We start from the raw sequence: 24265 nt of genomic DNA on the forward strand, positions 1-24265 counted from the left end.
TGGGGAAGTCCGATGGCTTGGTCCCATTGTTTAAAATGCGATAGTCCACTACCAGTCTTTTTTGGGGCGTGTCCCGCTTTTTAACAAAGAATACAGGACTGCCCCCCGCTGCCTTGGACTCTCGGATGAAACCGCGCTCCAAATTATGATCTATGAACTCTTTGAGTTCTTGCAGTTCGTCCTCTGACATGGAATACAGTTTCCCTTTAGGCAGCGCCGCCCCCGGCAGCAGGTCAATCTTGCAGTCATATGGTCTGTGAGGGGGTAGCCTGTCTTCCTCCTTCTCGCAGAAAACTTCCAAAAATTCTGCGTACTTGTGGGGAATCGCTTGCAGCGTGCCTAGCAGCAGCTGTGACTCCTCTTCCTCTCCTTCCTGCCGGGGCACGATGCAGTGTTCAGCACAAAAGGAAGAGCCGAAGGTCAGCTGCCTCTGGTACCAAGTGTGCTGGTCCCGGGGGTAAGGTACCGTGAGTGTAGCAGAGTCCACACGAAGCGGGGCGAGGTCCGATGCAGAGAGACGGGCGGGGAACAGGAACGCTGGAACAGAAGGCTGAGCAGGTAACAGGAACACCGGATGGTCGGGAACAGGAGGCCGAGCAGGGAACAGGAGTACTGGATAGTCAGGAACAGGAAGCCGATCAGGGAACAGGAGTACCGGTTAGTCAGGAACAGGAGGCCGAGCAAGGATCAGGATCACAGGAAGGTCCGAAGCCAACAACGACGTTGCTCCCGCAACCTGGGGCCGGGATGAGTGGGCTTTTATCCTCTTCTAAGGTCAGGGGCGGTCCCGACCCCCAGGAGCCCCGCCTACTCTGGCCTTAAGGCGAGCACTCCTCCTGGGGGCAACTAGTTCCCTTCGCCTCTCTGCCCTAAGCCTCTGCAGATCAGGAGAGGCCGAAGGGTTACTGGGCCCTGGAGGAGGCTCACCTGTGGCCATTGAGTCATCAGGCCCCTCTGGGGCCAGGAGGACTTCACCTGGGCCCAGCTCCTGCTGCACTGCCACAGGTGCAGGCTCTTCAGCCTCTAGGCCTTGCCCCAGTTCAGCCGGCCCTGGAGGCGGGGACTCCTGTGCAGGCCGGGATTCCTCTGTTTCATCCTCCAAATCGGAATCCCAGGCCATCACACCAAGCCAGCGTTGGGCTGTGCTTGTCCAGCCAACTCATTCCCAATACAATGGGCGTGTCCGATAGTTGCGTGACGTTGAAGCTGATGATTTCTTTGTGATTCCCAAGGCGCATCACCATTGGCGGCGTCTGCTTCACCACTTGCCCCCCGAGCAGCTCTCTGCCATCCACCGTGACAACCTGCAGGGGCAGTGTGGCCGGCAGCAGTTGTATAGCGTGCCGGTCGACAAAGTCCTGCCCTATAAAGTCCGCATTGCTGCCTGAGTCAATGGTGATTGGCACGTCCATGGTGATCCCATTGGGCAGCTGGAGAGATGCGGTAAGCCTCACTACTGGTTTGGGCGGGAGGGGGTTCACGGGCTGTAAAATCTCTGGGGACTGCGTCACTAACACGTCTGGCTGGGCCCCAGTGCCTCTTCCTCCAGCCAGACTGCGTCGTTTCCCTGCTGTGGTCCTCCTTGCTGCGTTGCTGCAGTCACCATTGCTGAGGCTGCAGTGAGCTTGTGGGGCCTCTGGGGACACTCTTTCGCCATATGCCCTGGCTCCTCACAGACGTAACACTTCCTGTTCCCTCTAGGAGGCTTCGCTTTCACTGCTGCCGGTGCTAGGGCTCTGGTTGCTGACTGAGCCCTTGCACCTCCAACCTCCATAGGTTCCGCTCCTCCTCCTGACGGAGGCGTGGATTGCGCACGCGCTGCTTCTCTGGGAAGGAAGGAGGAGCCCCTGGCTGGTTCGCGCCCTCCACGCCCTTCGTCCCTGCTCCACGGACGTTCTTCCAGCCGCACCCCCACCGCCAGCGCCCTCTGAACGACCTCCTGGGTGGTTCGGGGTCTCTCCCCCCTCGCAATTTCATCTTTCACAGAGCCGTGTAATCCCTCCCAAAACAGGTCTCTTACAGGAGCCGAATCTCTGTCCCATTCCAGGGCACTGACCAAAGCGAAAAAGCGGGCATGGTATTGCCGTACGCTGGCCCTCCCTTGCTTCAGTCCATGTATCTGTTGCCGAGCAAGATCAACGTCAATGCTTGATAAAAAACACCCATCCATCGCTTTAATAAAGGCATTCGCATTTTGGAGCGCCGGATCGTTATCCCTCCACAAATTACGCAGCCATGCTTTGGCATCCCCATGCAAATGGGACATGATGAATCCCACTTTCTCTTGCTCATCTCTAAAATCTTTATTCAGCAGTTGCAGTGCGCACAGTACGTCTGCTCTAAAGTTGGGATACTGTTGCAGATTCCCATCGAAGTGAGAGACTAGACCGCCTGTTCGTCTCACCAACCCAATTCCCTCCTGCCTGGGTGTCAGTTGCCCTTGCTTTGTAAGCACGTCCAACCTGACCTGGAGATCCCTGCAGGCGGCAGCTGCCTCCTCCTCTCTCTTCCTGGATGCGAGAGCCGCTGCATTCAGTTGTGACACTGCTTCTCTGAGTAACGCTATCTGCTGCTCAGCCGTCATGTCGGCTGCCGTTCGTGAGCTCGCTGGTAGGCACCTGCTTCTCTCCCCTCCTCGAGGCTGTAGATGCCCACAATTATGAGACGGAGCTTACTGTCAGAGCTGCTTGAAGATCCTAGCTCACAGAGGATCACGCTAGCCAGCGATCATTAAGTAAAAGTCTTTATTGAGTTACAGTTTCCATTCTCAAGCTGCTGCGTGCAACTCTACGTCTAGTAGCTAGATCGGCGACGCTCCGTCTGAATCTCCGCCCCTTGTACACCAACTTAATATCCTTGCCCTGCTCCACCTTTTCCGCCTGACTGCTCTCCTCTGGGTCCCTCTGCCCCCCGGGGTCTCCTCCCTCCGGGATTCTTCTGACGCTGACCCCCCGGACCCTCCTGTCTCCTTGCGCCGGGCTTTAGGACCTGGCTCCCTTTCCGGGCTGCCTACTGCGCCGCCTTCCTGTGCATTTGAACTTGGCGCGCGCGCCCAACCTTCCACCTTCCGTCTAACCGTCTCTTCGCTCCCCGATGGAGGTGTGGCCACTCCTGACTCGTGCCCTCCCTCCTGTTGTGAGCTGCCGGCGCTTGCCCCCTGGCTCCCTTCCTCTTCCCTGCTCTTTGGCGGTGACGCTGGTCCCGATTTCCAACTGCTCTCCTCTGAGTCCCCTCTGGCTCTATCTTCCTGGGGTGCCCCCCTAGACTCCCCCCTTGCCCTGGCCACTGGTGCTCCTTTCTGTGAATCCTCTGATTCACTGGAAAGACTCGGAGATCTCGGGTCGTCGTCATCACTCATCTTTTCTTCTGCCTCCTCCCCTTCGCTCTCTGTTTCCTCCCTTGCCCTTGCCTCTGCTCCTAAACCCCTGACAGCATGAAACATTTCAAATGTGGATGTAACTTAGAGAGGTTGGTAAAGTGACCTCTTCCTTCACCAACCCCTCCAAGTACACTCGCATTTGAAATGTTTCATGCTGATATAAATGATGGGAAGAACTTGTATTCCTTCTTGTAGGAAGGATATTACTTTAATCCAAGAGTGATGATTGCAAAGCGTTTATCTATTCTGCAACAATTTATGAGATGACTGAGACACTTCTAATGGATGGTCAGTAGTCTTAGACATCTTCAATTTCTTACAGCTTGTTCAGGTCTCACAGGAAATCATGCCCTTTGACCTGGAAGGAACCCCTTTAACCTGAGTATTACTCCAGGGCTGCTTATTTTCATGCAGCAGTAAGGAACTTTAGCTATCCTTAAAGGGAGTATTTTATTGCTCATCATGTTACAGGGAAGAGCCCAGCACTTGGGGGGGGGGGCGAGCGCCTTCCAGGATTAAGTGATGTGAGTCTGTGAGCATGGCTCAAATTGAACTTTGCTCTTCTTCACTAGGTTTGAGCCAGCAGAAAGTGCTTCCGCTCATGCAAGGCAAGGCATATATTTTTTGCCAGTTCCCCTTACCTGCAGCTTCTCCCCTTGTGATATTGCATAGTGCTCCAGGAACAAATTTTTAGGAGGCACAGAGACTTTGGTGGATAGAGGAGACAGTAAAAAACAGGTGCTCTGTGTTGTGCAACCATAAGTGCTTTCTGCTAATGCACAGTCACCAGTGGAGAAAACCTATTCTATTGCGTATTGTTATGGGACTGGGAGTTGGGTTGGACGGCCTCTCAGAATCCCTTCCAATTCAATGAGTTTTGATCTAAGATTTCCCTGAATAGATTCTCTGTCGGTGTAGGTTGCCTGACACATACCTGATAAGAGTCTTAGAGTCTTATTAATAGCCCTGGAAAAATTGCCCAGTACCTTCTCTTTGTTAGGGAAAATAGCTGGTGGCTCTCTATAGCTGGCCTTAACAACAGTTGAGGAACTGACCAGGGACTGTTCTGGGAGAGATAGACATTTTAGAAAAGAGAACATGTCTGCCTTCAGCCACCTCCTTCCGCTTGCTGAAGATGATGTCAACAAGCTTTGCATGTGAAAAAATTGTATTTTAGAGAAAGGTAGATGAGGAACAGGTAGAGAGCTGAACTGGCACTGGACATATGCTCTGGATGACTTCCATAGTTGCTTTTCTTTCTGCCCGGAGATTTAGTAGTTATTTGGTATGTATTTAGTATGCTGCGCCACTGAACTCCAAGCTTTTGTATCTTGAAGTCCCAATAGCTGGGACAGCTAGTTGTCAGGGATGATAGGAATCGGTTTTCCAGATGTTTCTAGACTACAGCTCCCATCATCACCTTGGCTGGTGAGAGGATGAAGGGCAGTATACAAATTTAAATAAGAATAAGAAAAGCAGCAGCAACTGTCCCTGGGAGCTGTCTAGACTCCCCAGCGCTAGAGCTGACATCGCTACAGTAGCAATTACATGTCCTTGCAGAGTCTAGACAAGACGACCTGCCAGAAGTCTTGACAAGGAGACCTGCAAAAGTACAAATCCCTGGGCAGCCCATATTGCTTTCACAGCTTGGATAATAATCTTTGTTTTATTATTTGCCACTGGCTACTTTCATATATTCTCTCAGGTGGCATGTCAACCTGCTCTCTCATAAGTTGTTCTCTTCAGAACGAAACCTTTACTCGGCTGCCACATACACAAAATATCTTGCAGTGAGAGCACATCCACAAGATAATCCCAAACTGCAGAAAATAGGCCACCCTGAATCCCCAGAGGATTTTGTCAATATGCATTCACGCCATAGACATCAGTATGCTTTTTGAATCTTGCCCGAGGCTGCAAAATTATTTGCACATAGAGTAAGGCCAGTATAGACATGGCACCATCAATGTAGCTAAACCATTTCTGTGTAGCATTCTGCAGGGCCAGTGTTTTAAGTAAACTGTCGTTTGCAGCAGGTCATAGCAGAAAAAGGCTTCTCTACTATGTGCTAAAGATGCTTGTCATGAAGGGGTTGAATAATAGTGAGACTGGTGAAGCCAGTTTAAGTTGCAATTTCAGCTGAATTTGGGGGAACCACTTGAAGCATCCGCTGTGTTAAGCTCTTTCAACTGCTTTTGTTTGATTTGCTCATTGCAAAACAGCTGAAAGACTGTAAATTTTTGATAATAAACCTGATTTGCAATGGGGGTTGATTGCAACTGTAGGCTGCTTCTGGTACTGGAGGCAATACGTTTAGACTAAACTAGATGCCATTGGCAGCCATCTTTATTAATTGGTCAAATCCCTTTTAAGTGTATCTAAGCTGATGGTCATCACTGTATAATGTGGTAGAAATGGCCATAATGTAACCTCACAGGGCTATTGTGAGGATCAAATGGGGTGAGGGAGAACCATGTACACCAGATAGAAATGTAATTAATTAAAAATAAAAGAAATGTCCATACACACATTTGTGTGATCATGGTCAATACCTTTTGTATCTTTATTTCTGCCGTTTTAACAGTTTTCTAAGAAAAATGTTGGAGCCTGGATCAAGGCAGTACCAGACTCAAGGGGAAAACACTGAGCATTTTACTGCCCTAAAACTCTGCTTACCCTTAAAGCTGTATCTTCACGGAGAAATATAGAAAGGAGGATGACATTGGGAAAGTAAAGTTTAAACATGTAAGAGGCGTGAAATAAGCAAATGAGGGCAGATAGGAAATGCAAGAAGAAGTCTGGAAGCAGGTAACGCTAATCTGCAGAATCAGTGGGCGGGTGGGCAGAATCAATTAATTACTTAGAACTGGAAAGGTGAAGTAATCCTCTTTTCATTTAATTTAAATTCCCCTTAATCCAAATCTTTTCTCCCTTGGGTAGGGCAGTGCACTTTAAAAAATAAATAAATCCCACAGTGGCTCCTCACTTAGGCGGCGGACGTATTTTGGTCACCTCAGTTCGTAGCCGTGTGAAGCAAAGGTGGAATGTGCACCACACAAATGCGACTCCTGTCAAAAGTGGACAGAGAACTTGGTTTTACAACTTTCTGTCTCTTATTCTGCTTGACAGGATAAGAAAGCCAAAGATGGCACTAGCTTTGCCTTGCCTTGCCTGGGCATAAATACCTGGCAGTTATGTCTACTTCTTTTTTAATCCTTCAACTGAGATTATCTGTTTAGGAGAATGATCCACAGTGCTTTCATATTCACACACACACACACACACACACACACAGAGAGAGAGAGAGAGAGAGAGACTGTATATACCATTTACTTTAGTATGTTTTAGAAACCCGCTCACCAATTCAGAAGAGCCATTCCTGACAGTGCCAGCTCTAGGCTTTGGAGGAACTTTGGGCAAGAAACTCCATGGGCTTCACTGCTTCACTAACAATTTCACCAGCTGCAGTTACTGCCCCTCACCATTGCTATCACTGTCTTCCTTGCCAGGCAGACAGCCAGCAAGGAAGTGGGCACTGGCACCTACTGCTTTTAAACTCTCACTAATACCATTGTTTGGACCAGAGGGAGAAGAGGTGAACAAGCACATTGCGATGAAGAAGGGAGGGAGCAGTTCCAGGGGACTCTTGTCAGTCCCCCATTGCTGGGGCAGGGACTCTTGGTAGGTACCCCAAAATGCTGACTGCTGATGCCAACCCAGAGCCAGAAGATCAAAGTTCTTTAGTCAGCAAACATATATATTGGTGAACCATTTTTCCTGATGATGAAGGGCAATTTCTTCACTGATATTTTTTAAAGGATGAATCATTCAAAATTCCAATATCATAACTAATGTTAAATTACATTTAGAGACGGAAATTCTCACAACGTAATTTTGTAAAAATGAAATATAATTTCAGTATTCTGTTACCAGCTACTGAGCATGCCAAGACAAAATGGTTTCAATGTATTTCACCTCCTTAACCTGAAACTAAATGATTCCTTCTTACCTGTGTGGTAAAACTTTCCTGAAAATCCAAGGTTGAAGGTAAAATTTGCAACCTGAGTGCGTAGTAAAGTTTGAGTCTCTAGTAAGGCCTGAAACAAATAAGAAATAGCACGCATTTAGAAAAAAAAGCCTCTTTTTTAAAACTGATGTTTCTTAGGCTATAGCATTTAGAATCCTTGCAAATATGATCATATATCAGTGAATTCCACTTCCCATCTCTAATCTAACCTAGAAATAGGTGTAAGACTTATGTTAAGGAAAACTAACATTACAGTTTATCATTTATCATACAATTTATCATTAGATTTTATAAATTTGCATTGCAATCACCTGCATGTTTATCCAGAAGCAAATCCCACTTTAGTCAACGGGAATTACTCCCTAGTAAGTGTGCTTAGGGTCACAGGCTAAGTTCAGTGACCACAGAAACTCCTAGTGATGTGGTGATGACAGAACATCTGGATCTGGTTCACTGTTTGAATTGAGGTCTGTGTTTTCTCCATCTGTGTTTCAAATTGCATTTGCACTTGCTGTATGCACCAGAGAGGGAGCTGGGTTAACTTCTGCCAATGCACATTAACTGATTTGTTTCCCTGTGTCTTCAACACTTCTCCCTGTGTCTGCAATACTCCAACACTCCTATTCAATGAAGTAGTCATTTGTGCAAAGGGACCTTCCTCAAAATTATCTGATGGACTGGATTTAGGTTGTCAATTTGCTATTAATGTTTTAATCTTATAGTTCATGGGTTGCCAACACGGCACCTATGGATGCAATGGTGTCCTTGATGTCTTCTCCTGAGATGCACAAATCTCTGAACCAATTACTCCCACCCTTACTGCCATGAGGCCATGTTGGGCCGGTTACCTTTTCTTCCCTTGAAAAGTACATACAGCTGAAGGAGGAAGTTGGAAATATGACGGTCTTCCTCACTTTCTCTTTCAGTTCTATCTACTTTTCAAGGCTCAGATCAACTCTGCTGCAGTGTCCAAAGGAAAGTGGCACCCACAGCACTCACTCAAAAATCTTCATGTGTCCTAAAAATGTTGGCAACCCCTGTTTTAGGTACTCTGAGATGTAATCAGTCACTAGATTTATTAGAGTTGGTCAGTTTGGATAGCTCAGTTGGTTAAAGCATGGTGCTGATAATGCTCTAGGTCAGTGTTTCTCAAACTTGGGTCTCTGGCTGATTTTGGACTACAACTCCCATCATCCTTAGCTAGCAGGCCCAGTGGTCAGGGATGATGGGAATTGCAGTCCAAGAGCAGAGAGACCCAAGTTTGAGAAACACTGGTTGTGGGATTGAGCCCCATTTGGGACAACTGCATTTTCCTGCATTGCAGGCGGTTGGACTAGATCATCCTCAGATCCCTTCCAGCTCTATGATTCTATGAATCCCATTCAATTACCGGTATATTTTACATAGGTTAACCACTGTTTCTAAATTAGTTGCTTGTCAGTCTATTGAACCGTAGGAGGAGCAAAATGTATACATTTAAATTGAATCAATGTGGTTAATTTTTTTTTTTTTTTTTTTGCACGTGCTTACTGAATTTGAATGTAATTAGTGGATGCGAATGCTTACATTGTCCTCTGCATAAAATAAATAAACCACATTGAACAGCAAATATTAGTATTAAACTCTCCCTTCACTTTGCCCCCCCCATCTATTCTAAATTAGATGTAATATGTGCTTAATACATTATTTATCTGTTCTTAAAGAAAAGTATTGGAAGTCAGTAGCCAGCATTCAGGGGAAACAATCAGATTAAAACTGGTATGATAGGAAGCATATGGCAGCAACATCCCAGAGGCATACTCAGTGCTGCTATAATATTTAAAGTTTGGCGGTGTCATTACTTCTAACAGCAAGGCTGGGGTGGTTTAGAAGCAAAACACGCACACATTCCCATAAGGGAGGCATGTCTACATACTTAAGTGGAGTCCCTAGGTAAGTAAAAGTATGCAAGTTTATAAACTAAAATAAAAAAAAAGTTTTAACAAGCAGCCACCACCCACCTTAAGAGCCTGACAAGAATCTGCAAATATTGAGATGTTGCAATGAGTGTTAATTTTTAGAAAGAACAGTAGGGAAGATGGAATTGGTTTGCTCAAACGCCTAACAAGCTGAGAAGGCATATTTCACGAGCAGGTAAATTAGGTTGGGAAGGATGTATGCTGTAATATCAAAACACCCCAGAGATGATTCAGGAGGAAAGAAAAGGGAAAATACACTTTTTCTGTTTCCCGTTCTCTACAACCCCCTTCTCTTACTGCCATAGAGTTTTAAAATGCTGAGGTTCAAAGCTGGCAGCCAGCCTGAAGTAAGTGGGAATGGACTGAGAAGTATAATAAAAATTACGCTTCTCGTAGACTTCAAATATGAAATCATATTTGTTTTTAGATACTTCTGCCCCCTCCTCCACCCATCCATGAGTTTAGCCATTTCCCTCTCATTGAAACTCAACATAGTTTCAGGATTTTTTGTACATATTTTTTTTAAAGAACAGAGTCTTTCAAATCTGGCGAAATAAATATTGCTTCTCAAGGAAAGTATAATCAGGAATCTTTGCATTCAGAAAGGCTCACATCAGAATGCCTAGTTTAGCAGTTTGTATTCAGCAAAGGCACCAAATGAAGCACTTCAGTTGCTCAGAATCTTTGTGGAATTGTTGGTTTCATTATATTAATTGCTTTTCTCCTTTGTTCGTAGGAGTATGAACCTCTCCTCAGTGTCCATAGGATAATTCTCTTTATTTATTTATATCTTGACTCCACTCAGCAGCATTTTAGATTCATCCGTGTAATTACATTTTGTAGGTTTGAGTTGCCTTGTCTTTATTCTTCATAATTGTCACATTTATTAAGGCAGGAGTGATATTTTCCCAAAATGTCCTTGTTAATTACAACTATCTCCTTCATTTGCATAATAAACTTTTTTTGGAGGGGTGGGCGCTAGTTCTCCGGGAACATTTCATGGCTAATAGGAAGCAATTTGCTTTCCTTTATTAAGTACATTAAAACTTCATGCCCCAGACATCACTGACTGTAAACATTTGATTCTGCTCAAATTTAATGCACCAAGGCTTTTTGCTCTGCCATATTAGCTTTATTTATGTGCTGTGTTCTGGATTGTTAGCTACTAATGAGACTTCAGCTCTTATTGCTCTAAGGCCTGAAACACTAACCTCATTTTAATGAGATCATTATTTGCTGTCTTCTGAATGGAAGACAACAAATTTGCCTTTTAATTAAAGGTCAAAACACCTCTAGCTAAGGAGAGTGAAGAGGTTATCAAATCCTTAGAGAAACCAGAGGAATAGCCTTTTTCTCTCTGCCTTACTTCTGCGCCAAGAAAAGGCAAAACCAGACTGGGTCGGCAATGATTCCTCTGGCACAGGAAAGCTCTAAATATAAGCTAAGTGATAACAACACTAAAATGTGGGAGCTATGGGTCCCGAGATGTTGTAAAAAACAAAAGTCAGCCAAAGTAATTAAAGAGGCTTTGCTTCTAACCCAAAAGGTCTGCCTCGATCGATACCTCTCTTGAAGCCAGATCCCTTGTTTGCATGAGGAATAGTTTATAAAGGTGGAGAAGACAGATGCCGGATTAATTGAGTAACCCCCCCACCTAATCTCACATTTCTTATCAGAAAAGGGAGGCAAGTCTAATCAATAGCCTGAGTCATTTTAGTATCACATGCATGGATGTGACTAATTGAATACTTATTTTGTCTACGTTGTAAGGATATGCAGAGAGATATGGAAATGCCATGGAGACTAGAGCTAGTCTGCACATGCCTCTTTTTCTGTGTGTGTAGCTGGGAAGCCGGGTTTAATGGCTCAGTTACAATTACAACCTTAAAATCTGTACTACAATACAGCTCTCAAAAAGGGGGGAAACTGAATGATAGAGTACAGTGGTACCTTGGGTTACAGACGCTTCAGATTATAGACGCTTCAGCTTACAGACTCCGCTAACCCAGAAATAGTACCTCAAGAACTTTGCTTCAGGATGAGAACAGAAATTTAGCGATGGCAGCAGTGGGAGGCCCCATTAGCTAAAGTGGTGCCTCAGGTTAAGAACAGTTTCAGGACCTCCAGAACGAATTAAGTTCTTAACCCAAGGTACCATTGTACATTTATATTACACCTTTCTTCCATCATGAAACTCAAGGCAGTGATTGGCAGCTGGCACAGGGGTGAACGAAGCATGAACGATACCTGGGGCGGGGCAAACCGACCGTATGGTGTATGCATGGCACTGCTACATACAGCGCATGTGCATGCCATCCGTTAAGCGGTGGGATCATCTGCTCGCGGCTGCAGCCGCCGCTCGTACGGGTGGTTTGCTGATGGCGCCGCAAACATCTGTGGGGCTCTGCTCTCTCTCTCTGCCTCACGTGCCCAGCCCTTTGCCCTGCTGCATCAGAAGAGTCAGGCATTGGGTGTGCACGAGAGGGAGAGCTGGGCAAGTCACTCTCTCTTTCCCTCTCTCCGTCCACATGTGCCACCCACACCCCACCCCATTCCGCCCGAGACAGCAGCAATGACTCTGAGGCGGTGGTGGTTAGAGCAAGAGCAGATGTGGGTGGGGATAGTATGCCTTGGGGAGGCGGTGGCCTTTGCCACCCTGTGGGGTGCCCTCTTGTCACCCTGCCAGAGACGGTGCCGGGGGCGGTGCGCTCCCTCCGTCCCCCCTTTCCTTCGCCACTGGCCACACATCCCATGAGATCGATGCTATTGAGCTCAACTGAGAGGGTGCATGTGGTAGACTCAAATAAGAGGCTGGTGCCCTTGTGCTGAAAACAAAGGGATGCACACTCGGGGTTCTTTCCACTCCGCACTCCTGGGGACCTGGAGCCTCTGGAAGATCATGGCAAAGAGGAGAGATTAACCTGGTCCCATCCACTGGACAGTGAAAGAGCAGCTGCAGAGAGCTTGCTTCTCCTCTCCTGACACCTTGAGAGTAACACAATTGAAATGCAGGGTATAAACCGTCTAAATAAATAAATAACAGCAAAAAAGAATAACACATAAAGAGCCTGCTGGATCAGGCCAATGGTTGGTCTAGTCCAGCATCTAGTCCAGTTGGTTAGAACATGGTGCTGATAATGCCAAGGTTTCAGGTTCAATCCCCGTATGGGACAGCTGCATATTACTGCATTGCAGGGGGTTGGACTAGATCCCCCAGGTCCCTTCCAACTCTCCAATTCTATGATTCTATGATCCTATTCTCACAGTGGTCAGCCTATGCGAAGCCCAGATGCAAGACCTGAGGACCTGGCTTGTTCACTCTTACAATTTGTGAAGCTAATCAGTGGCATAGCGTGGGTTGTCAGCACCCGGGGCAAGGCAAGTAATTTGCACCCCCTAACCCGTGGATTTGCGCCCCTAACCCGTGGATTTGCGCCCCCTAACCCTAACCCCCAGATGTTGCGCCCGGTGTGGCCGGCCCCCCCTGCACCCCCCACGCTACGCCACTGAAGCTAATCAAGAGCAAGACTTTGCTTTACAGGAAGCCCTTGTCTGTGTTCTTGGATGCTTGAACACTTTCAAAAACTGAGCTTTACATGTACTAGTTCTAATTATATTTATATTGTTTCGTGACTACATGTTTTCTTTTATTGAACAGATTGTCTAAATATTTTTTGTAAGATGCTACAACAGCTCTAGGGAACAGGGTGTACACTTTAGTAGTTTGGTAGTTACTTTAAGACATTTTAAAAGCCCCCCCTCCAATATAGAATTAAAATATGTGTCAGAATCCACAACTTCAGATTTTTGGACTATCATGGTATTCTTCGTGCTGTCTGAAAACTGTAGAGTGGCACAAATAAAAAGAAGTTTTACCAGCTCTTTCCCATGTTAGCTGTACTGTAGATGCATTTCCTAACATGGTCATATTTCTAAAACTGTCTTTATTCAGTAGAGAGCAGTACTTAATTGACCTCTTACTTTATATTAATAGATGATGTACAGACTGGAAGAGTAGTAAAAAATAAAATCACATTTTCTCTCAGCTCTTCACATTAGAAGTAGTAGTACTGGTACCAATAAAACCCCTTGTGCTGCTCTTTTGTACCTCTAAGAATCCGAAAACTGTCTGGAATCTAATTACCCATAATTCAGGGTACCTGCCTGCAGCCATGCCTCTATAGGTTACCAATTTCTGCTGAGCGAGATGAATGGTGTAGCGTGGAAACAAATACACCAATTACTCATGAGTTATTGACCATCGGTATTGCTACTACTGCAACACCCTATTTGGTTGTTTGCATAAAGCTGCTGATAATATCTTAAAAATGAATGACCAAGAGAAAAAGTTTGCCACTTTTCTAGGAAAACAAGTGTGATATATGAGGCAGGAGCCTTTCCTAATTAAGAATTGTAGACACCCAGAGTTAAATATTACTTATGGAGGCTGGGAAGAATAAACTACCTTTTGGGGCGCAAACTCCTACAGGTAACTCAAAATATGTTTTCATTATTTCGTCCAGTATGGTCACTATAAACAGTGATGCAATGATATTCTATATGTGGAGTGGAGTATTGTCTGGCCCCTCCCACTGATCCTAGTAATATTCCTTCATTTTCAGTAACAGGGTCATTTCTTTTAAGCAAACTAGAGACTCTGGGTTAGTAAAGGAGAATCAGGATGATTGAAGATTGGAATTCTGGGACACAGAAAAACTGCTGGTTCATCCAGAAGTACATAACCATCTATTTCACATGGCTGAAATGAATGGAAGAAAAGGGCATACCTCAGGCCTGAGACTCTAGCGCACTATTTTCTTCCTACTTGAGACTTGGCATCACTTATGGGCAGTAATAGCAGTTACTACAGTGTATCTGGAAGGATATACTGCTAGGTCTCAAATCTTGCTGCTCAATCATGTCAATGGCATTGCAGTGTCCTCGAGAAGTAGTGAAACACTTTCGATTGTGCGGTTAGAAGTCTCACAACCCATCCATTATCGAAACCCTTTTATACAGGGTTGGATAACTTCACTTTGGAGAGATGACAACAGAAATCCACACTAGGAAGCTGAAGGTAGGTAAAAATAAGCCTTGTAATGCGGTGCTGGGGATTTAATAGCTATAGCTAGTTGTATCAATGGTGACATAGCCTAGTAAGCTTATCTTAATTGAGGCTTCATCAAACCATGAAAAGAAAACCTTGAAATCAGTTATACCCTTCAGCAGGAAAAAAATTGAAATGTTAATATTAAAATAATAATAACTTTTCAAGGAGAGAAATAAAAGCATCAGTGAAAGGAAAGAGGTACAATTAAAACCCAGCATTTAATGGCCAGGATACAAGCTCTGAATGTCATGCCTTGTGTGGATATTTCTCTTTGCATCCTGCCTTTCCTGTGGGCACAATGCATTAGATAATGACTATTGTGGGTTCTAAAGTTCTTTATGTCTAATGCTCACTGTGCCATTTTAACTAAGCCCTTTGGAGACATCTCAATAAAATTATATAATGGCATGTGGTTTGTAAAGCATTTTGAGAAGATGCGTCCTTGAAAAGTGGCATGCAAATTTATTAAGGGAAAATAAAATTTAATATTATGCCCAATTGTATAAACTCCACTATCTTAGCAGCCGCCACCTCCTTTCTTTTAGTGCTGGATAGCACCATGATGAATGGAGAGCTGGACCGGCAGGAGGAACTGCTCTAAGATAGGGACTTCCCAACTGGACATTAATATACAGTGGTACCTCAGGTTAAGTACTTAACTCATTCCAGAGGTCCATTCTTAACCTGAAACTGTTCTTAACCTGAAGCACCACTTTAGCTAATGGGGCCTCCTGCTGCTGCCGTGCTGCCGGAGCACGATTTCTGTTCTCATCCTGAAGCAAAGTTCTTAACCTGAAGCACTATTTCTGGGTTAGCGGACTCTGTAACCTGAAGCGTATGTAACCTGAAGCATATGTAACCTGAGGTACTACTGTATTTGGGGTGAATAAAAAAATTAAATAATATATATATTTACTGTTTTATACATGTTACTTTTTTGAGGTGCTGTAGAACATTGAATTCCCCTCTTTGCCTTCTGAAGGAGAAAGTAAGAATGTGTTTTAATCCCAAAGGAAAGCCAGGTGAAAATGTTCTCTCAAAACATTTCTAGTTGGAGAAACTGCACCCAGTTTCTTCAGGGAGAGAAGAAATTATCCAATAAGTTTTCAGAGGGGTGGACCCTCACCATTAGTGGTAGAATTACAACTCCCTTCTTTTTTCCTAAGGGCCAAGTAGTAACAGCAAGTGGGTTGGCGGCTCGAATGCCATTTTGAATCCTCCATAACTTAAAGTCTTTCCAGGGGAAGGGCAGCGGGAGGATAGCTGCCACAAAAAGCATGGTGAAGTTTTGGAGAATATTCAGCAAAGTAACCTTCCTTTTTAAGCAGGGGTTAAGCGGGGGACGGGGGTAAAAGAAGGAAAATGTCACAATTTTTCTCAGAAATTCATTGTCTAGGAAATTTTGGCTCAGCTATACCCTTTACCCCAGAAAGCACGGTGGGAACCCCCTGGGCAAAAGTGGACCCAGACTGCAGTAGTAATTGGGCCAGTGGCGTAGCGTGGGTTGTCAGCACCCGGGGCAAGGCAAGTAATTTGCGCCCCCTAACCCATGGATTTGCGCCCCCTAACCCCCAGATGTTGCGCCAGGTGTGGCCGACCCCTCCTGCACCCCCCACGCTACGCCACTGCTCCCATCCTCTCATAGCTGGAGGTGCCGGCGACTCAACCTGGGGGCCTTTTGCAAGGAAAGCAGCGCTCTCCCATGCAGCCACGAACTGTAGTAGACCGGCTCTTTTGAGAAGCAAGGCAGCCTCGGCTGAGGGACGTGGCTGGTCTCTGCAGGGGAAGGAAAGGAAGAGACCGCGGGGTCTTTTTCTTCCAGGCATCCGTCCAAGAAGGAGCGCCTGCCTCTGCTTTAAACCTCGCTCACCAGAAGAGTTGCAGATCCAGCCGGGGCCGCGCGCGCTTTCCTGAGCGGGAAAGCAAATGCGGGGGAAAGTCTCCTGAGAGGCGCCCTCCCTGCTCTCAGAATGGCGGGGTGATGAGAGGCGCCCTCTAAGGGACAAGAGACCCGGGAAATCCACCTCCCACTGAACTGAGCTGGAGTGGGGGGGGGACTTAATTGGAAAGAGGATCGCAGCTTCCTCGAAGGGAGCCTTTGACCTTGAAGCTTGCTGCTGGCAGGGTGGCTTTTTGCGGTCGCCCCAATTTGGGGCGCAAATACCCGGCGGCTTCGCCCCCCAACCCCCGGGAAGATGCGGCTTGGGGGGCGCGCGCGCATTTCCACCTGACACTCTCCCTCGCGTTGCAGTGAGAAAGGGAGAGTCTCCCGCTCGGCTGCCGCTGTTTCTCTCCACGTGTCCGCCTCCAGAGGCAGCAGCGTCGGCCGCGGGCGGCCGTGCCTGCGCAAGCAAGTCTGGCGGCGGGATGGTGGCGAGGTGCTGCGGCTGCCGCCGGGCCCTGGAGGTGGTGCCTCCCGGCGCGCTCTGCCAGGGCGCGGCGCTCAGCGGGCTCTTCAGCTTCGGCTTCTTGGCCGTGGCCCTGGTGCTACAGCCTGCGCCCGAGGCTCTTCGGAGACTCCGGAGGCGGCGAGCGCGCCCCCTCAGATGTTGCGCCCGGTGCAGCCGGCACCCCTGGCACCCCCCACGCTGCGCCACTGAATTGGGCTGCCCTGCAGCTGCAAATATGATACTTGCCAATTGTTTTGAGAGCCAACTGAGCAAATATGTGTATCTTTTTAATTGAAATAATTATAACTACGGAACCAGTTTTATTCCAGAAAACAACAGCAGCAGCAGCAGCATTGTGCTCCAGGAATCAAAAACTGGGGAAACACTGATTTAAATCATTATGAAATATTCATTATTTATAATTAAAATGTTATTTTGGGAGGAATTACAACCACTTGTGGGCTAAATATAAATGAGATTGTCAGAGAGGGGGGGAATCATTTTCTAACAATACACAACCCACTGCTTTTCCTAGTTTGCCATCTGCTTAGTTTTCCACATCTGAAAATAAATCAAAATGATGAAAATGAGTTAATGTTTTATACATCTAACTTTTGAAAGCTAAAAAGAAAGAAAGAAAATTCTTTGAGCCATTTACTGGGCCCGCTAGACTTGTTTTCAGTTCCACTAAACTATAATCGGACCTTTCCTCTCAATTCTTTATTATTCCTGTAAATTATTTATTTGGGTAACCTTGGTTTGTTTGTTTTTAATCCCTTCACCCTCCGTTGCATTTATCTCAAACATTTATCTTAAACTCAGTAATCTTAATTCTATGCTCAAAATTTACTGCTTATGAACCAGCCACAGTGGGAGGTACATGGCCAGTAGTGATATATGTGTTTTTAGCACCTCATTTCTATTGCACTATATGTTATGAGAGAGAGGGGGGAGTGACTAGAAGAGTGAAGACATCTTCAAATCTCCAATTTTCCTGCAATTGTCATGAGAGATTGTGTTTCCTGTGGACTAGATTCACCTAACAGGATTCTCAAAACCTTTAAGTACTAGACTCTAGGCCTGTTCTTTCCACCACTGTTAAGTCCAAGGTACAAATTAAACAAATATAGGAGGTCTTCCTTTCCTTTGCCCTTTGCCAGATAGTTACAATGTTGCAAAATTACCAGGTAGTATCTAACAAAGTCAAAGTTGTGGGATGCGGGTGGCGCTGTGGGTTAAACCACAGAGCCTCTTGGGCTTGCTGATCAGAAGGTCAGCAGTTCGAATCCCCATGACGGGGTGAGCTCCTGTTGCTCGGTCCCTGCTCCTGCCAACCTAGCAGTTTGAAAGCAGGTCAAAGTGCAAGTAGATAAATAGGTACCACTCCAGTGGGAAGTTAAACAGTGTTTCCGTGCTCTGCTCTGGTTCGCCAGAAGTGGCTTAGCTGTACGCTGGCTCCCTTGGCCAATAAAGCAAAATGAGCGCCGCAACCCCAGAGTCGGTCACGACTGGACCTAATGGTCAGGGGTCCCTTTACCTTTATCCAACAAAGTCACTGTTCGTCGAAGGGCTTCCACATGCACCATGACACTTCCTCTTCCTCTGCCAACATGTCCCCTAAATCTGTTCTGGGGTTTTGCTCCAATCCTCTGAAGCAGATTCAGGGTGTATTAGGTGGGAATGTAATGAGTATAACAATCATATTCATTAGAGATTTATGGTATGAATGGAGGAATGAGTATAGGCCTGTTTTTAGGCTGAAGAACACCACTCTAAAATGGAGGCTTCTTAAGACTTGTGGGACTGATAAGGTTGGCAAGTGGAGGAAGATGTGCTGAGCTCATGAGACTTGACATACAAATAGGCCGATAACAAAGGATGGGTGTTGATCAAGATTGACTAATGAGGATGTGAGGAACTACGTGATAAACAACTTGGATGAGGAACTGATGTCTGGAATGTCTGGTTGAAAGTATATAAAGTGGAAAAGTGTGTGAGATTCCCCGTGCTGCAACCTGTCCTCTTGCCATAGCCTGATCAGCTATTGGTGTAGAATTGGTGAGTATGATTGAGAATGTGTGTGTGTGTGTGTGTGTGTGTGTGTGTGTGTGTGTGTGTGTTAGGGACTGTGATTTTGATGTGTACACTAAAAGTGTTTTACTGAGTTGCAACTCTCTGGGTCTACTTGTGTTTCTTTCTCCTAAAGAACCAGCTAAAAACGGATCCAAAAAGAACCATTAATTTGTAGCAGGACAGGGAGAGACAAAGAAGTCCCATTACACAGACAGAAGTCCTTGCGCTAATGAGATTCCTTTGTTGGATACAACCCACTGACTGTGAAGAATGCATCACATTTTCACAATAATGATGTCCAATTTTGAACAGCTTCCTTAAAAAAAAAAGCAACACGAATTATTTACATAACTGCCAAACATTTTCTCAGAACAGAGTTGGCTTTAGGACTTTGTGAAGTGCTGGAAAAGACGCAAGGCAAGAGGGGATGGAATAGACACAGGACAGAAGCAGACCAGAGTTCTCTACCCATATAGATCATAGTAGCGCTGCATGCTAAGTACCAGGTTGTATCAAGATGGTGTATACTACTTTCAGCAGAGGGCAATGCAAAGCCTAAAATAAAATGACAGCAAACATCCTGTGGTGTTGTTGCCTGAGAGGTTTCCCCAGCTTCTTCATGCCTTCTTATGGGGCTTGCTTTCCTTCCAAGGGCCCTAATGGTGAATCCATCTTCCAGGGCCTCTGAAAATGACCATGCTACTGAAATATTTTGTTCACCTAACCTCAACAACCACTAAACACTAGAAGGGATGAGCATGCAGCTGTATGCACAAAACACATAAAGGTGACCATGACAAATCAGTGTTGCTAAAGGAGACTCCATGCCCTGCAGTACTAGTCTTCCTGTTCTTGTTGTTTAGTTGTTTAGTCGTGTCCGACTCTTCGTGACCCCATGGACCAGAGCACGCCAGGCACTCCTGTCTTCCACTGCCTCCCGCAGTTTGGTCAAACTCATGTTGGTAGCTTCAAGAACACTGTCCAACCATCTAGTCCTCTGTCGTCCCCTTCTCCTTGTGCCCTCCATCTTTCCCAACATCAGGGTCTTTTCCAGGGAGTCTTCTCTTCTCATGAGGTGACCAAAGTATTGGAGCCTCAGCTTCAGGATCTGTCCTTCCAGTGAGCACTCAGGGCTGGTTTCCTTCAGAATGGATGTGTTTGATCTTCTTGCAGTCCATGGGACTCTCAAGAGTCTCCTCCAGCACTGTAATTCAAAAGCATCAATTCTTCGGTGATCAGCCTTCTTTATGGTCCAGCTCTCACTTCCATACATCACTACTGGGACTAGTCTTCCTAAAAACCCTAAATTCTTTTTGCACATCTCTTTAAAGCTCTGCCCCGTCGCTGGGGCCCTTGCAGTTGTGTTGATGTTTCCATAATATGTTCATCCCATGCTAAGAAGTCCTCTGAGAACAGAACAGACATCTTTTGCCATTTAGGAACCTTCCTCATCCCCAGCAGTGACCTACTGCCACCACTCCTCTTTCTGCTATGTTAGAGAGGGAAAATCTTGCACATACAGCAATGTAAGCACAGGCTACTGCTGTGCCTTAATGTTTCCTCTATCAAAAACACAAGGCTAAAGAATAACTATGTGGCCTAGTGGTCAGAGTGTTCAATTAGATCTTGGAGTTCAGATCAGGAGTTCAGGTCTCCATTTTAGCCATAAAACGCGCTTGGTGGCATTGTGGGAATTTCAGCACAACCTGTCCCACAGTATTACTGTGAGGACAGACTCTCTCTCTCTCTCTCTCTCTGTGTGTGTGTGTGTGTGTGGGTGGGGAACAAACACTATGCACAACACCTCAGGATGGAATGGCAGGTTATAAGTGCAATACAAGACAAAAGCATAAAGATGAAGGCCAAATTCAAACCACATATAGGGAAGGTGCTCAAATAAGAGAGGAGGACAAAAGAGATGCGAAAGTAAGACATCAACATGGGTTATTACTTTGATCCTAGATGAATTACTAAAGGCAGGCTTTTTAAAAAAAAAATAATGAAGCTGCTTTCACTGTAATTTTTCCCACAGCAAATGTGCCCTCAGCTAATTACATAAATAAAGCATTGGTGTAGCCTGAGCAGAGAATAATATTGATTTTTTTTATTTAAAAAGCCCAGTTTTTTTATTTTAAAAAAATCAGCACCACAGTCTGTTGTTACAGCCTATTCACAATCTATTGAATCACATCTAGATTTTTGTTTTGTTTTTAATGTGAGACACAGTGATACTGCAAATAAATCCCAGTTGTTTGATGCAAGGTAAAAAAAAGAAAAGGTATCCAGATAAATGGCAGAAATTGCAATCTGTCTCCAAGGAGTTGCTAAACCGCAGAATTCTTTTTCCTATGACTAGGCTAAGTGCTTTTCACCCCTTACACATTCTTTTTCAGTGAAGGATGCATTTTCCAGACTTATTTCCTTACTGTGGCATAATACATGATGAAGTCTAATGTAACCGGCAAGAGCTGTAAGTGGCATCAGAAAAATCCCTGAATCAGCCAAAAGACTTTCCATAACTACCAAAGCTTTGGGCCACTTAGATAGTTTTAAGTGATACACTCAGCAGTTTCTAAATACAGGGACAAGGGCAGCAACTCTCTAAAAGGACAAAATGGAGGCAGTCCCATCAAGATAAGGTCTGAATGGATAAACTTGAAATTGCCACGTGTGTTTAGTAGAATCTCTGGTACAATATCAACCTTGCTAAGATCTTCAAGCATTGCTTGATTTGATTATGCTCTGCAAGCTGCAATCCTGCACCCACTTACCTGAGAGTAATATCCACTGAACACAATGGAACTTATTTCTGAGAAGATATGTACTGAGAAGACATTGCAAGCCAAAGTATAAGTACCTGAGAGAATAATCTGCAATGATGAGACATTGCTAGCACTGCACTGTGAATGAGCTATGGCCATTTACTGTATTTCTATTTTTACACAAGACATGAAAAGAGACTATCATGCCCATTTTACTGGTATTAAACTGAGTCATATGCTGCAAGTCTATGCATGGTCATTTGGGAGCAAGGGCCAAACATGTGACAATGCATGACCCCAGTCTTGAACATGCTCCTGTTCTACTTTCTGCAGAAAATCACCAGCTGCCTGATGCTATTTGTGAGCTTGTATTGCATCAGGGACCAATGGCTGATCCAAGAGCAAAACTAAACACGATGTTACAAATGTACTTTAGGATTGTAACATTCTAATTAAACCTGCAAATAGCCATTGGAGAGACCAGTTAGGATTGGGGTTCCTGCAGAGGAGTAAGGGGAATTAATAATGCTTTCCCCTTTGCTGCGGTTTCTATAAAAATTGCTTCCACCCCCTACAGCGCCTGACATGAACTCTCATTGGCATCAGTAGATGCCATGCCAAATTGGGAAGAGGCCACATGGCCATCTGCCAACACGGGGAGGCCTGGCAGGTCCCTCCCCCAATGCGAGGAGGTCTGGTGGGGCCCAGCCCCCCCCCCCAGATTGGGAGACTCAGCCCCATACCTGCATACTTGTGGGAGCTGAGTTGTCCTTAGCCCCATAAAGTTGGTGCCTATGTCTCCTTCTCTGTCCCATCCAGACAACAAAGAGACATTATCAGAGTTCAAGCACACAATCAGGCCAGGCAAAAACATTCAAGGTACCAAGCAGGACCAGTGAGGTGTGTGTGTGGAAACAAAAGCCAGAATGCATGGAAACGCTGTGTACCTTCCCACCAGAGTGGTACCTATTTGTCTACTTGTGCTGGTGTGCTTTCAAACTGCTAGGTTGGCAGAAGCTGGGACAGAACAATGGGAACTCACTCCATTGTGCAGATTCGAACTGCTGACCTTTTGTTCGGCAAGCCCAAGAGGCTCCATGGTTTAGACCACAGTGCCACCTACATCCCTGTTTTAATGTAAGGTAAAGCAAGCAAAGGAAGGAAATTACCTGATGCCTGCAAATATAGTTTTGCAGACCAGGGGATAAACATGTCCAGTTAGATCCTGTGTTGCACTTCTCTTTTAATCTAGGAAGACTATGATGGGCTCTCCTGGTGTTGTTGGTTTGCTTATTCAATTTGCATCCCTTACTTCATTCCCAAGGGGTCCATGTTTTTGGATGACAACTCCCATCATCCCTGACCACTAGGGAGTGGAGTACAGGTTCTCCACGCCTACATTAAGGGAGTCAGGCTGCAATTGGATAGGCCAGGGGTGAGGAACCTCTGGGCCAGTGGCTGATATCACCCCTTTAACACTGGTTTATGGGAATGGGTTAGAACCTCAGAAATAGTGAGCTTACATACAGCTGTCTGTCGTTAAGACTTCAAGGCCAGTGTCCCAAGGTAATAGTGTGGAAGAGGTGAACGCCCATGGTCTAAGTTCCCATAAAACCTGGATTGGTGGGAGCTCTTGGCAGCCAGCTAGCCAAACCAAGGGGAGCGCAGCTATCGTATACCCTTGACCGAAGAACGGTACACTCCTTCTATCTGGGATGGTCGTCCTCTTCCACTGAGCGTGCAGCTTCGGGAGGGACGCACATGGAGCGGTGAGGGAAGAAGGGGACACCCGCCTAGCCAGCCAGATCAGCCGAATCAACCCTGGCGATCAATGGGGTGACAGATGTCGCAGCCAGATCGCCCTCACATCTAGCCAAACCAAGGTCAGCATCTATTTGGGCTTTTGACAGCATCTTGTTCCGTTGCTCAGCCTAATGATATTTAAGTGTAAGTGTTTATGTTAATTAGCTGGATAAGTTAGGGTTTGTTTTCTTACCTTCTGAGCTATTTTAATCTGTGTAATTATTTTGGAGTTTTCCCCCCTCTCTTGTAGAGTTTTGTTTTAGTAAAGTCTGTGTATGATTTTATGAAATTTGGTGTGGTCTGAGTTCCTGAACCCTTTAATTTTGACCATGCTTTTAATCAGAAACATGCTTCTGCACCACATAAAGATATCATGGTGGGTTTCATTAGTCCCAGGATTTACATGCTTCCCCTTCTTTGTGTACCCAAGCTACTTCTCAGCTTTCAGAAGAAACCTCTGCCAACTGTTAATGGATATCCAATCTACAGTGGCCTCCCAGAATTATTTACGGCACCTCTGGGTTGCTTTTATTTCCGGATAATGTAGTAGCAGCATGTTTCCAGTTACAGCAGAAATAATGATGAAAACAAAAGGGAAACCTTATTCCCTCCCCTAATAACAAATACAGTGAAATTACACTTTACAATACTACAGTGGTGCGTTTATAGCGCTCTTGGAGCTCAGGATGAATCGCGCAGCAAACACATGGCAAACATCTGTAATATTCCAGAACTCACACTATGGTTGGGTTACTATTTTTAC

General features: G+C 45.6%; 1 protein-coding gene across 2 annotated transcripts in view; it reads right to left on the reverse strand.

Annotated features, from left to right (window-relative positions):
• LOC310686517 (bifunctional heparan sulfate N-deacetylase/N-sulfotransferase 4) overlaps positions 1–24265 on the reverse strand; it is a 139509-nt gene that overhangs the window by 71472 nt on the left and 43772 nt on the right. For both annotated transcript variants that reach the window (XM_083460255.1, XM_083460254.1), the window contains one exon: positions 7389–7476. In XM_083460255.1, the coding sequence (XP_083316381.1) occupies positions 7389–7476 (88 nt within the window). The remainder of the gene's footprint in view (positions 1–7388; positions 7477–24265) is intronic.

Source organism: Podarcis liolepis, assembly GCF_965112155.1.
Source record: "Podarcis liolepis genome assembly, chromosome: 9".
NCBI classification, from domain to species: Eukaryota; Metazoa; Chordata; class Lepidosauria; order Squamata; family Lacertidae; genus Podarcis; species Podarcis liolepis.